Genomic DNA, 16542 nt, shown 5'->3' with positions numbered 1-16542 from the left:
CACTCTTCTTGAACTCCCCTCTCCCCGTGGTCATGGTCCCTTAGGGCCTCACTGACAAGCCTCCTGAGCTTGTCAAAGTCGGCTTTCCTGAAGTCAAGGACTTCCGTGTTGCTGACTGACTTGCCAGCTTTTCGGCGGATGGTGAAGGTGATCAGCTCGTGGTCGCGGTCACCCAGCTTCCCATCGATCACTAGGTCGCCGACTAGCTCATCCCCAGTAGCCAGTACCAGGTCGAGCAGCGCTTTGCCTCTTGTTGGCCCATAGACTTCTTGAGTCAGGTAGAGGTCATCCACGCACGAGAGGAAGCTTTGCGACCGCTCAGATTTTGCTGAGCGATCCTCCCACGAGATGTCCGGGTAATTGAAGTCACCCATGACAACCAAATATGGCTGATAAAGACTGCTTTAGGAAACCCCACCTTCAGATTTTTAAGTTTTCTAAAAAGAAAAAGATTCAGCTTGGCTTATTTTCCAACTGACCTAGAAGCAGGAAAAAAATGACACCTGGATCACCAAATCAGCAGATTCAGATCGTTAAGAATAAGCAGAGTTAAAAGGATAAGATACCGGTTTAGTTGCACAATGCAAGCATTAAACTCTTAAGCAGAAGGAAAGAAATGAGCAAAGTATTTGTAAAGAATATGATTAGTAAATGACTACTGACAATTACCTATGATAATTTAAGTCACAGAAATTTAGGGCCAACATTTACTTTTGGTTTACACACACACACACACACACACACACACACACACACACACACACACGACAAAAAACTATTCATGGTGCTCAGAAGTCTTCAAGATCCACTGTAATTGAAAGATAAAAGCTAAGGCTATACATTATGACAGTTTCTGATATCAATGCTTGTTTTAATATTACCCGGTACTATCCTTTTCCTAAATGAACACTCTACCTCTGCCAAAGTCAAGAGTGCTTTTGGCAGAAGGAAGGCCTTATGACCAACTGCTTACAGTCTACAAATAGCCTTAAGTAATCTCACATGCAACAGGGCACTTCAAGCAACACAAAAAAAACCTACTGATATAATTTGTCATCTATATTTTGGTAAACCATTAAGATATAGAAAACTTCAAATGCCTAGTCAGATTTAATTAAGTAGTATATCATGGAAGCAATTTTTTGGATCAGGTAAAGTGTTTCCCAGAGTGTTTACTTCAGTTGTTTCAAAAGACTTTGTATAAACAAAAAAATAGTGTTATGCTTTCTCCAAGAGTTAAGTTAAAATACTCTAGGTGGTGAAAACTGTTTAAAACTATGATGTGTCAGTTTTGCATATCACAACATTTTACTTTGAGTAGCATGCTGTAAGTTCTGTAGATACTTCTGAATACAGCCATTTCTGGAGCAGCATTATATTAAAATTTAAGTGTGTTATAATACAAAATAGAAAAAATTTCAGTGAGAACTGAAAAAGTCTTTGGAATGCAAGCATATACATTTGATTTCCCCAAAGCATTTGGCAAAGGAAAGAACTCCATGGAAGGGATCCCAAACTTTTAGATGTTGCTCAGAGGAGGAGCCAAAATGCAGCTGTGTGTAAGGTTGCATTGTTGCCTTGCCATTCTTTTTTTCAGTACATGTAACTTTCTTTAGTTTTAAGGATGACTTTATGGGTTAAGTTTACAGGTGCAACAACGATTTAATGAACCTGGATGACTGGGAAGACCTTATATGATACTTTCAAGTGCACACTCCCTTGCAAAACTTAAAATTTACTGAAAGATACGGACAGATACTATATTTTATGGTAGCTGCCCAAGGCAATCAGGCCTTCTGATTTTGTGAGTCTGAATGCATTCTGGTGCCATTCTGGAAAGATGGGCCAAAACCCAGCAAGTAGAACTATATCCTCCACCTCCCCCACCAGTGACAGGGGCCTGTAAGGGCACATCACTGATTTCTTACAAAAACTCAAAGACAAAGCAGAGATGGGAATGAGGGTCATAGGTTCCAAATGAGTGCACCAAGGGGGGACACTGAGCAGAGCACACCAGACAGGGCACACAGGCTTCTGACTCAAGGCAGTCAGGCTTCCAGAAAGCATTAGCGTCACCATCAGCTGGGCAAAGCTGTGGCATACAAACATAGGCAAGTTCTTTTTACGTTTTTGGAAGGGAGAGTGAATGGAGAACCAACTAGGAAATAAAGAGGTCTCCAACTGGGTGAGTTAAAGGTGTTGATATGGTTTCATACTCCTCTCTGTGCACTGCCATGTTACAAAAAAACAAGACCTATGCTAAGCTTTGGGCAACTGTATGCTTCATTCCATTTTAAGTGCGTAACTAAGTCACCTTTGCCCTGCCTCCCAGTCTGGCAGGATGGGAGGAGGATGAGAAGTTCTGCACTCTGAAGAGACAAGCATACCTCCTCCCCTGGGCCCCAGCTGCTTCTAGCCTGGTGAGGAGATGAACTCCCTCCACATTCAAGGGCTTTTAGCCCTTTGGAGCACCAGATGCTGGGGGCTCCCACAAAATCCTGCGGGCTTCTGCTGCATGTAGCAAGGCCAGAATCATGAGATCCACAGGGTCTGATCGGCGCAGCTCATCACACCACCCTGGGCTTCATTCGTTTATTTATTTATTGTTTTCATTTTTAAAAAATTAATTATTTAATTTGACATTTTTTAATTTAAACATTTAATTTCATTCTGGAGACTTCTTTAAGAAACCTGCCCCAGAGCAGGGAGCCCAGAGCTCCCTGAGGTACTGGCCAGTTCCTTTTTGGGCTCTGAGCCGAGCCCATGGGGCCCGGGCTGAAGACAGAGCCACAAGGCAGCATTGCCAGCTCTTAAATATGAAATTATTGTATTAGAAGCTCAAAGTTATCGTAGTCACTGAAAAACTATTTGTACGTTGAAAAATATACACTAACTATGCAAATAAGTCATCTTATTTACTTATATTGCTCACTGTAGGTCTCTAGCGAGTGAGAATGGGTCAAAGTTGAATCATTTTTGTGACACTTACCTCAAAATAAAGAAAAGTACTGACAGGCCTCTTATGGGCTAAGATTGAGAGTAGGAAGCATCTGAAATCCCAGACTCTTTAGTCTGGCATGGAGGATGCTTGTCTGTAGTATCTTAGGGCAGCAAATCTCAACCTTTTTTGTACCCAGACCCATTTGTGAACATCAATGGACAGTCCGCACCCAGTGCCCCTCACTCCCAACCCACTGCCCCCCACCCCCAGGCCCCCAGTGTGTGGGGCAGGGGATGGGTACGAGGGCACGAAGGGCTGCAAGCAGCCCCTTGCAGACTGGCAGACTTCCAGCCTGCAAGGGAAAAGCCACAGTTTCCTACATTTTTTTCCTTTAAAGGAAAGGCCATGTTTCCAGTTTGTTCGCGACCCTTTCACAGGTTCTTGTGGCCCACTTTGGGATAGTGACCCATGGGGTCAAGGAATACTGCCTTAGGGCATCCGAATCCCAAGACCTCCAAGCTTGGACCTGCATGTGAGGTGTCTGCCAATGGATCTGGGAGCACCCACAGGCCCAGGTGGGAGGCTGGGCTGGAGGATGCTCACCAGCAGGCTGTAGCACCACACACTGGGTTTAGAACGACCGAGCTCTGCCTGCTCAACCCGTAGGGTTTTGGGACCCGCTGAGTCCTGCTCAATTGATCCGACTTGGCTGATTTGACCTGGAACACGAAATATATTAATTAAAAAAACCCCAAACCCATTCAGGCTGATGCTGCATCAATGAGCTTCCATTTTTCAGTTGGTCTAATAAAAGGGATCACCTCCGAACCGAGGGTGTTAAGAGTTTCGCGTTTCTCTTAGCCGTGTTCAGTGCTGCTATTGATCACACAAGGGCTGAAATGCTCGCACACATGCGCTAACGGCCAGGCACTTGGCAGAGGCCCCTCAGCGCCGCCTCCCGTCACCTCGCTTCAACTTGGCGCAAAGGGCAACACAGCGGCCGCAACAGCCACGTCACGCCCCGCCCCTCCCCCCCTTTCCCCCCCCATTTCCCCTCGAGGCGGCACAGGGGGCGGGGCCAGGGGCAGCTCCAGACCCGGGCTGGGGGGCGGGCAAGAATATAGGGGGGGAGGGGTACCGTCACCGCCGCCCGCCCGCACTCACTGCCTGACGAGGGTCAGTGCGAACCGAGCCATGACGTCGCCGCCTCGCGCGTGTGCGCACGCATCCAGCCTACTTTCCACCAGCCGCCCACTGGAGTGCCCTGCACTGCCTCGCCCCTTTCGATGACGTCAGCACCGCCTCCCGCTCTTGCTGCCAGGCGCCACGAGGAGCCCGGCTCGGACTGCGCACGCGTGCCAGCCCAACCCCGCCCCACTTGCACAGGAGTGGGTAGTGGGCGATGCTCTGCAGTGAGCAGCGCTGTGCGTAGCGGTCGGAAGGGGGAGCAGGGCTCCTCTACCCCGCACAGCCTGCACGTTTAAAAGCGCTTCGGTCATGTCTTTCTCCCCTCAAAAAAGCCCCCCCTCATTTGCATGGGTTAAGCCCCGTGTCCCGAGATTGTGGAAGCTCCTGCGCCCGCATCCAGCCCTTCAGGTCTTTTGCGCGGGAAACAGCTGTCACTTGCTTGGCGCCACGTGCTCCTTGTCCCTCCCGGTCTAATAAAAGACATCACATCTACCCAAAGAAGCTTGCCTGCCTACGTCCTTAGACCAACAGGGCTACAACCAGAAACCCTGCTCCCCCGCGGCAGCTAGTCCTGGGTCTGTGGAAGCAGTTTGGATGGGGCTGAGGGGAAAGGCGGCTCCTGCCAACTGGCAGCAGTGGCAGGGAGGGCAGTGACTGGACCTGCTTTCCTCCCTCAGCCTCTCTCAGGCATAAAAAGTATGCTTTTCTTGAGGCTACACCAGATGTTGGAAATGTGCTTGGGGTGTTTGTGTCTCCAAAAGGACAATTGTAGGGCGCAGGTTTGTTATTACCCTGAAATAAAATAGTTTTCTGATAAGCATACTGTTAGGTTTACAATAATTTAGATTATTAGGAAGTATTAGCTTTACAGCTGAATACAAGGCATGACCTGTGGCCTAGCAATGCAGCTGACCACAAGGCAGATTGATAGCTAAGCCTTTGCTTGTGTCAAGTAATCATTTTAACTGTATTAAGCATTTTCTGAGTTAAAAGCAGCAAGTATCTCTGTGTCTGTGTGCTGAAAAATCAGCTACAGCAAGAAGTAAAATAAGACAGGGAAACCATTGTTCTGGGTGCACTGGTTGTGTCCTTGAGAAGTATCTACTACTGTGTAAGGTTTTGCTAACATATTATAATGTTACTGTTACTTAACTTTTAGCTTTTTAAAAAGTGCTAGTTCAGCTTAATAGAAATATGCTGTTACAAAGATTTGAAAAGCACCGCCCAAGTATTGCTTTTTTTTGTTAACCATGAAGTCTTGCCTTGTTGTAATAAGTATAAAAGATCACCTCACCCTTAGGGGGGGGCCATTTTGCCTTTTGCTGGCTTTATGGTCTTTGCTCGAGCAAATAAACAGCTGTCTTTCTTTACCCGCGTTGTCTGTCAATCAAATTACAGCTAGACAACGAACCTTAGGGAGGTTTCTCCCACCACACAATCAGCCTCCCAAAATATGAGTCACCCCCCAAAAATTGTGGGACTGGCTTAAAAATGAGTAGTAGTTTTTCAAATAGTTCATTCACAGTCCTTTTTCCTTGGCTTATTTTTAGAGGGGACCTTAGCATGCATGTTATCAAGCTCTTCTTCACACTGAGGAGAGAATTTATTTTTTTCTTAGACAAAACTAAGGGTAGCTTTGATGACGACAATATCTGGGGCTTTAATACATATACCACGTGACAGGAGAAGTTAGCAGTGGGGCAAAGAAGGTATCACAATCAATTTAAGCTAGCAAGTGAAACTTAAACATGTTCGGGGCCTGACCCTTCTCCTTTCCATGTGCAAAATTCACAGGGATCTCATAGGAAGATCTAGATGTTGCAGGTTTGCAAAGTAAGGCCAGTGTATTTGAAGTAAAACTGACAAAAAATTTGACATTCGAGACCATGAGCTAAATGAACTCTACTACTCTACTTTCTCCCCCAGGAGTTGTCCCATTGAGTCAGTGCTGAAGCATATGTGGGAGGACACTGCCGCTGGGCCAGAGGAAGTACAAAAATGAAGCAAAGGAACAAAATAAATTATTGCTGACTTTATAAAAATACCTTTTTACTGTTCATGTAAACATGTACATCAACGTTGGGGCATGTCCGTATACTACATCCAACTGGAGGGCGTAGTGGCAACGTGGTGTGGCTACTGGTGGTAGGGTAGTGCCTATAAAATACCACAATGTTGCAACCTCCAGAGTAAGGTGAGTACAAGGCACCTCAACACCCTAGCCCTTACTGCCTTGTGTATACTCCTTGCTTGGAGAAAGGCTAAGGGACATCACCCTGACAAAAACATGCTCTCACTGAGGCAGTCAGCAGCAGTTCTTATCTGTTGCTCTCTGGCAGAAGCTACAACCATTGAAACAATGAATATCTGGACTCAGTCTGGCCTTTGGATTCTGTCTCAATGGTCTAAAAAGGGGGTGGTAGGTCTTGGGCAGCCTCCACTCCTCCATACTCTTGCCTAGGCGTATGCATCAAAGGTCTTGGTGTGATGGTCACAGGACTCTGTATAATAGCATTCATCGGGCACCTGACTAGACCTCTTACTTGTACATTATGAACCAGAGGATTGATAGCTGCCTACACACATCAATGAATTTGCAAACATGCAATGCAGAGTATGGAAATCCTAATCTTCCTCTCAGAAAAGAGAATCTCTGCCAGCACAATTTATTAAGGTGCTAAAATTATTCACTTTTAAGGAAGCTAATGATTAAAATTTGGTCAAATGATAACTAATCAATAGAGGGGAATTATGATAACAGTCGCTATGTATTATGAAATATGTATAAAATAAGAAAAGACATAGGAAATTGCTTAGGGTATTGAAGATGAATATCTGGGACATTTTGCAAGCTATGAATTATATTAGTTTATGTAGGAAACTAGTGGATTTTAAAATCACTGGTCCACTGGGCAAAGCAATAGAACATAAGACAAAGAATCATCTTCCATCTCTCCCAGGGGCTGGACTGCATGAGATTTTATAGCTCTTTTGTAAAGTTTATGCTTCATTCACTAATAGAAATTATTTTTTAACTTAGATGGGAAAGACTTATGCTTTAGACTGAAAGCAGTAGTGTAATAATGGATGGGCGAATGGGGCACAAGCCCCAGGCACTGCGGAAGGGGAGGTGATGCCAGAATGCAGCTTGAAGGGAACCTCACCCTCTTTCTTTCCTCCCCCCACAGCCTGTACCTTTCCTGCTTTGGCAATGGTGAGAATAGATAAGTGGTGTCAGTGTATGGTGAAGGAGCAGTCAGAGGTTCACTGCTGCGGGGACGGAAAGGTGTCACCCCCTTTTTGTCACTGAGAACCAACATACACATACAACATACATAGCAGAGAAAGAGGGAGACATTCTCCACCCCCCTTGCCCCACTGCAGTGAACCTCTGACTGCTCCTCCACCGTACACCATTACTATTTTTGGGCTGTTTCTGGAGCCAGAGCCAGGTCAGGGAAGCTGCAGGTACAAGGGAGTACAGCACTGCCCATCACTAACTTAAGAAATTATTTTTGGAGATTCCTCCTTAGATTGTTCCTCCAGCTGTACAGGTGAGGACGAGCAAAACTGGGCGGCATCTGAGCCTCAAGTCTCCGGACTTGTGCCTGCACATAGGATGCCTGTCAAATGATTTGGAAACATCTGAAGCCCCAGGTGGGAGTGGAGGATGTTTGCTGGTAGTAGGGCCATGTATGGTTCTTGAATGACTCACAGATTTGGAATTGATTTGGCTGATTTGACTTGGAACACGAAAAATTTTAGTTAAAAAACCCCCATTAGGTAGCCTAGAGGTACTCCTTCATTTTTAAAAATAATTTAATTTAGAACTGTTGTGTGTTAAAACAAAAAAGGAAACAAAAAATCCCCGACTTTCCCTATTTTGATAGTGTCCTTTTAAGCACAAATGAAATATTTACCAGTGCAGTAACTCTGGGCATTTTCCTTTTCATCTTCAGATAGCTTAACAATATCACTGCCTGTACATAGTGCCTTCCATCCACGGATTTCAGATCATTTTGACAGCAATTATGAATGAAGTATGTTTTATCACTGTCATTTTCAAAAGGAGAAATTAATGAGCCAGCCATCCTCCAAAATGAGTCTATGTCAGGTGACCTAGCTCTAATCTATTGCACTGTATCACAGTTAAACATAGTTCTCTCTTGCACTAATGATGGGACCCAACTGTGTTTTTAACTCTGTCAAAACAGCGAAGAAGAAATGTTTTAACTGTACCAGAATCAACAATTTTGTAATGGCATCTTCTGACACTGTAATGGAGTGTCACTGCAATGGAGGTAGGTACAGAGAAGAGTTAGGAGAATTTTGCTCAAGGTCATAAAATCCAAAGGCTGAGAATAGCACTCATATCAGTTGATTTGAAATCCCATGATTTAGCTGCTACACAATATTTCTTCCCAATTTCTTTTTCCTTTTCTTTTCCCCCTGCTCATGCTTCTTTTTCTTCTTGTGGGTATGTTTTTTCCTGGAATATTTATTTTCTTTTCCTATTTTCAAGTCTTGATATCTTTACCTTTATCTGTCTGTATTGCTTTATCTCTGGTGGTGCTACCATTCATTTTATGTCAGTCTTTCCTCCCTTTACTTCTGTTACTTTTAATGGACATGATGAACTACATGTCTACATAGAAGGTGGGTATATCCACAAATCTAGCAAAAAAATCTAGTAAAAATAAGTAAATGTTGGGAGGAAAATTTAATTAAAGATCCATACTGAAATTTTTTTTGGCTGAAATTAAACATTTTAAATTTTAAAAAAATCTGTTAACTCAAAATGTGGTTATATTTTTAGCTCAAATTGAGAATTAGTTAATAAAGTCATCATCATTATATGTGGAGTGCATATTACTATTATTGTACAATGTTGGCAAGTAAGGAGGAAATAGTTTAATGTCCGTGGAACAGCACATATTAAGGTGACAATGCTAACTTTTTCAATATTTCCTACAAAACAACTGCAGTTTAAGCATCTAATTTTGGTTCCAAATCTTCTTTGGAAATACAGCATCCCAGGAGGAAACTTAAATTTTTATTGAGTTCTATTTTTCTTCCTTAAAATTCTTTTTGAAGATCTGTTAGCATGGGATTTTCAAACTGTTTCATAGTTGAAACAAAAAAAAAGTTGATGCAGAGATTGCCTGATGGACAGATCTTTCTTGTGCAACTGTAGATCATGGCTGTATAATCTTTTTGGCATCCTTTTGGCAGCTACCCCAATTGCCTTATTGGAAAAGTAATATCGGAAAAGGCTTTAATTATCGTTAACTGGTTTTAGCATTAGGAAACAAGGAGCAGAGGCCGCAGATTGTGTCTACCCAGCTGACCACAGGCCCACCAGTGACCCACAGAATGCTGTTCAAGAACCTCCCCACTAACACAAAATTGAGGACCGTGCAAATCACAGTTGTACAGATTTTGGAAGATGGGAAAATTCATGTGGATTGCAAGGTGAGCGAGAAAGCTCAGTTAAGGGTTTCACCTTTGTAAATTACATAAAAACCCAGGGGTATTTATTGTAGTTTGGAGAAGAGCATCTGTACTTTTGAAACAGAAGGCAAGGTAGGGTGGTGCCTTATAGACCAGGGGTGGGCCTGTCACAGGCACATGCAGGGAGTGGATTGTGGTTCTGTCCCAGGCCCTGACCCCAGAATCCCAGTCCTGACCCCAGCCCTATCCACCTATCCTGGTCCTAGACGCCCCTCTCCACCCGCCCACGACCCCATCTCATCTGCCCAGCTCAGCATGCCCTGCCCACAGAGGTCCTGGGCGGGTCTCCATGGAGACCCCACCTGCCTGCTCCATCTGGCACCCCAGTGGTGGGCGTGGGGCAGATGGGCCAGGTTGCCTGGACCATGGGGTTGGGTCCGGTGGTGGCGGTGACACTGGCAGTGACAGCAGAAGGAGCTGCTGCTGTGGCTTCTGGGTTGCTGTGCCACCCTAGCCCTGCTGTGCGCCTGGGGGCTGTGGGATTGGCCACATGGATCATGGCCCAGGCTGCCCCCCACTCCTGAGCTGGGAAGGGCCTAGGGCCCCCCTGCAGGCCAGATAAAATCACTTGGCAGACTGAATCTGGTCCATGGACCATATTTTGCCCACTCCCATTACAGACTAATGGTTCTCAAACCTTTTTTAGACTTGAGATACCCCTTGAAAGATCTGAGGTACCCACTGGAAAATTCCAGCTCTTAGAAAACTACTCTTATTTGACTGAAGAAAAATAATAGAGCAATTCTTCTGTTGGATAGAGCTCAGGAAACCCACAGCAGGTCAGAATAGTTTTAACAGTATGGATTCCCATTTGAAATCTCTGGATTTATCTTGTAAAACATGTTTGCGCACCTAACAGTGCTAACATTGTGTGGCACCCCACAACACCCTTGAAAGGATCTCCTAGCACCCTGGGATGCCATGGCACCTTGATTGATAATCACTGTTATACATTAAATTGCTCTGCTCTCTGCCTAATTTAAGACTTAACACCACTACCTTTATCCTTCGAAACTGAGTTACATTATTGCCACCTAGTGGTTCATAGTGGATATACAATGAACATAATTATGGTTTTAACTGTGTAACTCTAGCCACGGTGCTACCCTCAGCCACGTCTGGAGTCAGGGTCCTGGGGTGTCAAATAGCCTCGGTAAACCTTCCAGCCCCTAAGGCTGTCAGTGGCGTGCTTTCTTGTGGCTTCCACACACACACTGGAGTACATACATTCTAACTATTTACACAGTTTATTATTTACAAAACAGTCAACATATGAATGAGGTTAATAGCAGAACAGGATATCAACAATCTAATCGCCAAAGGCAGGTATCAATGAAATAAAACAATCTATAAAAATTGAATCAAAGGCACCCTCAGTACAACTCCCCAGCTTAAACCTTGAGACTTCAGTGAATTTCAGCAGGAGCACACATGGTTAACACAAACATCAACTCTCCTTCACACTGGCAGCACAATAACCATGGCTGGTGCTGCTGCTTCAAAAAGTCCTGTTCTCTGCTGGAGCCTGCATGGGGAAGAGACACTCTCCTCTGCTCCAGCTGTCTGTGGTATTTGTAAAGAAACACACACCATCCCCTCTCCCCAAAAGCACCTTTCTCCAATTCCCAGACACAGCCCCTTGTCGTGATAACTGAAACAACCCTGGGTTTACCACCCAGCCAGCCCCAGGCTGTTTCTCAGCTAACTGTCCCCAGAGTCTTCCCAGATCAACACCCTGCCCTCCTAGGCAAGTCTGCCTTATCACCCTTGTTACTCCACACGGCTCCCTCTGCCTCACAGAGGGGAAAAAGGATACCAGGTTATCTTCTCCCCATCACTAAGAGCAGGTTCACTTCACAGACAGGCTGCAGGGTGGCTACTCCATGAGCTCTGTGGTCCCAGGGCTCCTTCCCTTCTCTGAGCTTGGCTGAGTCCCAGGGGATGAGTTTCCTTCCCTCTCCTGCCTCGGGAGCCAGTCAAAAACATGCATATCCTCTTGCAAGCAACAACTTTCTGCAAACTTTCCCTCTCTGCCTTTGTAGGGATCCTGAGCAAATCCAGCAGCAGCTGTTACAACTGTATTAACCAGGTAGTCAATTTGTCTAGATTACACATAAGGGTTATTGGTTCCCCATTCCTTATCAAACAATCCCACTGTTATTATCACTGTTATGAATTATAATTCTATTGTGATTAGGAAAAAGTGTGTTTCGTTGTGTTGCTTCAGCTACATACATCTAAAATATCAGTTGTTTTCAGAACACTCAATCCTCCCTTTGAAAACATCATAGGTGTAAAGATGAGCACCTGATAAGCGGGGCTTTTTTCCCAAAGAGCTGGGAGCTGGGGTGGACGGGCCAGCCATTGCCGGGCTGGTGGGGATGGGCCTGGCTTGGCTGATTCAGAGATTTGGCAGCAGCTGAATCTCTGAATCAGATTCGGCGGAATCAATTCAGGACAGTGATTTGAATCACTGAAATTTTGATCCCCGAATCAAAACCCTGGCCCCCTGAACCAGCCAAATCCGAATCTGAGGTGAATACTAGCCGCTTCACACAGGCCTACTGTCTACCTTTGTTAATAGGTTACACAACGGATTTGTATAGTAAAGTTTGGATAGGGATGATTTTGCCTCAGGCAGGGGGTGGACTAGATGATCTCTGGGAATCCCTTCTAGCCTTACTTTTTTTTGATTCTGTGATTCACTAGAGGAAATAAGTGACTTCAGTAGCTTGTGCCCCAGGGACAGGGAACTGGAGCACTGTTTGCTTCTTTATCCTCTGAGTGATAGCTGGCCTGCTATGATCTGCAGAATAGTGCAAAAAGGCTATACTACAATCCTGTGCAACTGTAATGCAGTTGTACTCCAGGTTATGACTTCATGGGCGATCTCATAGGCAACTGCACCTGAGTACAGTAAAAGCTCTGTTATCTGGCATGCCCCGGGAATGGGGGATGCCAGATAACAAAATATGCCGGTTAATTGAGTGACCCCCTGTTTGGGCCGCTGGTTCTTCTGCCGTGTCCAGGGTGTCACCGACCCTCTCGCAGCATTGCCGACCCTCCCGCAGGCCCTGCGAGCCCCGCAGGACAGGGAGCCAGGCCCTGCGCAGCCTGCTATGCCTCGGGTTATAGGGGTTTGGCAGCTCAGGCTGCTTTGCCTCGGGCCATGGGGGCTTGGAGAAACTGGAAGTGCCACGGTGGGCACTTCCAGTTTCACTTTACCTTGCAAGCTGGCATGCCAGTTAATAGAGCATGCCGGCTTGTAAGGTGCCAGTTAACGGAGCTTTTACTGTATTAAGGTGCTTTTGTATACAGTCAGTTGCATGGCCATGGTTTTACTCTCCTCACACTGTTCCTCCTGTAAAATGGGGATAAAAATACTTCCTTTCTCCCACTCATTGTCTCTCTTGTTCATTTAGCTCCCCCCTTCTATAATGATTTACCCAAAAGTTTATCTTCCCATATAAGAAGTCCCGATAACTTTACTGGGAGTTCTCACATCTCTAATGTTAAATATAAGTCTCTGCAGAATCAGGATTTTCAGAGGGGGAACTCTTGAGGGCACAATCCCTGTCGCAATGAGGCCTGATCTTGATCGGCACTGTTAGGCACTGTTATAATTCCCTTGAGTATGAAGAGAGGCCTTATTTGATCATTCTGAGGCTGCAGGGTTAACAGGCTACTGAGATGAATGAGGGAATTCACTCCAGCAGCGTAGTTAAGGTGGGGCAAGCAGGGCACCAGCCCCATGCATTGACTAAGAGGGGCACCAGAATCCCCACTACCAGGAGTCTTTGCCACAGCAGAGGCAGCCCCTGCACTGCTCTTGCCCTGGCATAGGAGCTGGGCAGCACAGTGCAGTACCCATATCCCCCAGGGTGCGGGACGAGTGGACAAGCAGAACGGTGCTTCCCATTCTCCCCCTTGGGAGCCTTAGCTAGAGCAGGCACAGCCCTGTAACTGGAGTGGAGGGTGGTGAGTGAGAACAGGACTCCAGGTTGAAATAATTTATTGGACCAACTGTATAATTGGGAGAGCTTGTTGGACAAGATGTCAGGGATCAAGGGACCTGACTCAGATCCTGTCTCAAACAGTCATCCCACTGTCCCATACCGCATTCTGTTCTTCAGGCTACCCTTGTGCAAGTGATGTCAACATGATGGGAAGGATCCTGAGGAAGGGTACTGGATGCCCAAAAGCTTGTCCAACAGCTCTCCCAACTATACAGTTGGTCCAACAAAAGTTATCACAAAAAATCTTTGCCTCAGACATTTCCTGCCCATTACAGCTACAGTAACACTTCAACCCTGCTTCACAATTGAAAGCTTTTTTTTTTCTTCACAATCATAAGGCGAAATTGGCTCTGGTTGGTTTGCATGGATCTCCCACTCCTTATATGGATTTAGAGGGGTAGCTGCACCTAGGGGTTCCTTCCTGGAGGACTACTGCGGAGGGGCGGGGGGAGGAGGTGGCACTTCCAGGGTGGAGTGGACATACAAGAAAAGAGTAGGAGGTCTGGGTGGAGGAGGGGTGAATACACAGATTTCCTTTCCCAACCCTTCTGCACCTGTCAGAGATGCCCCTGGACATGTGTTACAGCAGAAGTCTTCTGTACATTTCTGCAGGCCTGTCTCATGATTAGGATCTCCCGTAGGACAGCACATTGCCAAAGAAGTTCCTGTCAGTGAGCTGTGCTACTAAGAAATGGGGCCAGAGGTACAGATCTTTGGGTGCAGACAGATGTAACAATAGAAACATTTCCAAGTGAAGCACACTTGGATATGTTTCACAATGGAAATGTTTCAGCCAGGGGACACGTCTGCCCCTGGCTGAAAGTTTTCAAATGATGCTGCAGTAACTTGTGGCTGGGGAAGAGCAGGAAAAGGAAAGTTGGAGGATGAGTGGGGAGGGGAGAAGAGTAGCAGGGGAGAGGACGGGGGCGGAAAGGAGCTTCCCAGTCAAGTGGAGAAGTAGAGGGAATTGGGGCTGGAAGGCCTGTCTTTGGAGGTGATACCTTCCCCCCCACCTCTGCCCCAAGGAGACATCCCCAGTGCATGGCAACCCTGGCTGAAACCTGTAAAAACTGTTGTGCAACCTAGTTGGGCTGCACACAGGTTTTTTACTCATGGATGCACATGGGGAGCCCAGGATACAGGTTCCCTGTGCTCTGCAATGAGTAAAAACTCCATAGGTGCGGGGTCTAATATTCCCAGCAGGGGAAGTTCTTTGCATCTTCCTGCTGGGAGCCTCCAATTTCCCACGCCTGGCAGACCAGCCAAAGCCACCGAGCGCAGTCAGTTGATTGTTCCTGCAGTAGGGACTACACTGGGGCTAGTTCCAGACCTTGGTTCAGTTTCTGGTCCCAAGTGACACTCAGCTATTGGGCACCTGGCTTTCAACTTGCTGGTGCAGAAGGAGCCCAGGACCATGATCCCAGGGTCCCTTTGCATTGGCAAGTAGGGTGTGATTGGGATCTAATCCCCAATCCCAAAATCGCATATCCTGCCATGCATGTACATTATAACATGAGGCACAATTGTTGGGACCATGGATCAGATCTCATTACACCATTAACTGAATGCCCACCAGCAGCTTAAGTTATGTAAAACATGTAAAGGTGAGTCTGAAAGAATGTGAGACAAGGGTAATTTTTGTAGGTTTCTGGATGGTTTGAAAAACATAATAGAGAAGATAAAGAATTCTGTCTCTGTGAAATTCTATATTATTGAGAAGATTCTGCAGATACTCATAAAGCTTCTGTAGGATGTATTAAATCAATATTCTCAGAGTTTTACCCCTATTAAATACCTTCCCATTAGAAAAATATATCAGAATTTGCCTATATAGATAAACAAATGAGTTACTATTTAAAGTAGGTCTGTTCTCCTGTAGGGTGCAGTTTAATACAGGGACACATTTTACATTCATCCTTGTATGGTTTGCCTAGATAAGGTGCTATGCTGTGGAGAAATAAGTTCTGAATGGGCACATCCAGACGATTGTGCATGTGCCACTTGCCCTGTCTCAAACCCCTTTGAGGGGGGGCAAGAGGCACATGAGGGAACAAAAAAATGTTCCCCGCACTGCAAGTTTGCAACACAGGGAGAAAATGAGACCCCTGGATATCCAAGGGCCTAAAAAAAATGCTCTGCAGAAGAGCGGAGCAAGGCACGGTCCCAGACCATGCCACGGAGTCAGTTCTCCAAAAGAGATGCTCTGGTGTTGGCCAGAGCGTCTTTGGTTCTCCTGCTGCCTCCAGCCCCCAGCACTGTCCAAGGTAAGGGGGGGCAGTTCATGGGTATGGGTGGGTGAGGGGTGGCAGGGGGGTGTGGTGGGGTTTGGGGAGTGCCGGGGAGGATGTCCCCAGGGCTGTGGGGTGTGATGGACTAGCAAGCCACATGGGGCTGGCCCAGGGCCTGCCACGCGCCACCCCCCTGCAGGCACAGTAGGGCAGAGGTGGGACCCAGTGCGGCGCGTGGGGACCGTGCAGCATGCCCAAATGAGTCCTGCTGGCCCTGGGGCCCCTCTGCTGCCTGGCCTGGCTGGGCCCTTGGCAGCAGGACCCAGCTGGGCGCGGCGCATGGTCCCCGCGTGCTGCGCTGGGTCCTGCCACCATGGCCCAGCCTGGCTGGGCAGTAGAGAAGCCCCAGGACCCGGCTGGGACTGGCATGAGGTCCCCACGTGCCATGCTGGGTCCTGCCACCAAGGGCCTGTCCCGGCCAAGCAGCAGACAGTCCCCAGGGCCGACAAGACCTGGCTGGGCCTGGCGTGCGGTCCCCGCGTGCTGCACCATGTCCTGCTGCCATGGCTCAGAGCACCCCACTCCTGCTGCTGCTGCTAAAGGTAAATTATGAGCCCTAGGTGGGGGGGCTGGGGCCCTCCAGGGGGGGAGCAGGGGG

At 46.7% G+C, this 16542-nt stretch overlaps 1 protein-coding gene across 3 annotated transcripts in view; it reads right to left on the bottom strand.

Moving 5' to 3' along the window:
* CCND2 (cyclin D2) overlaps positions 1-16542 on the bottom strand; it is an 86852-nt gene that overhangs the window by 17435 nt on the left and 52875 nt on the right. The window contains exon 1 of one of the 3 annotated variants that reach the window (XM_006027807.3): positions 4106-4636. The exons of the other annotated variants lie outside the window; for them this stretch is intronic. Within the exon in view, the coding sequence (XP_006027869.1) occupies positions 4106-4137 (32 nt within the window). The 5' untranslated portion in view covers positions 4138-4636. Of the gene's footprint in view, positions 1-4105; positions 4637-16542 lie in introns of those variants that run through there. 3 annotated transcript variants of the gene reach the window in all.

This window comes from Alligator sinensis, unplaced genomic scaffold (assembly GCF_000455745.1).
Source record: "Alligator sinensis unplaced genomic scaffold, ASM45574v1 scaffold177_1, whole genome shotgun sequence".
NCBI classification, from domain to species: domain Eukaryota; kingdom Metazoa; phylum Chordata; order Crocodylia; family Alligatoridae; genus Alligator; species Alligator sinensis.
The sequence above is the reverse complement of the archived record's forward strand: the minus strand, read 5'-3'. Positions and strand labels throughout refer to the sequence as shown.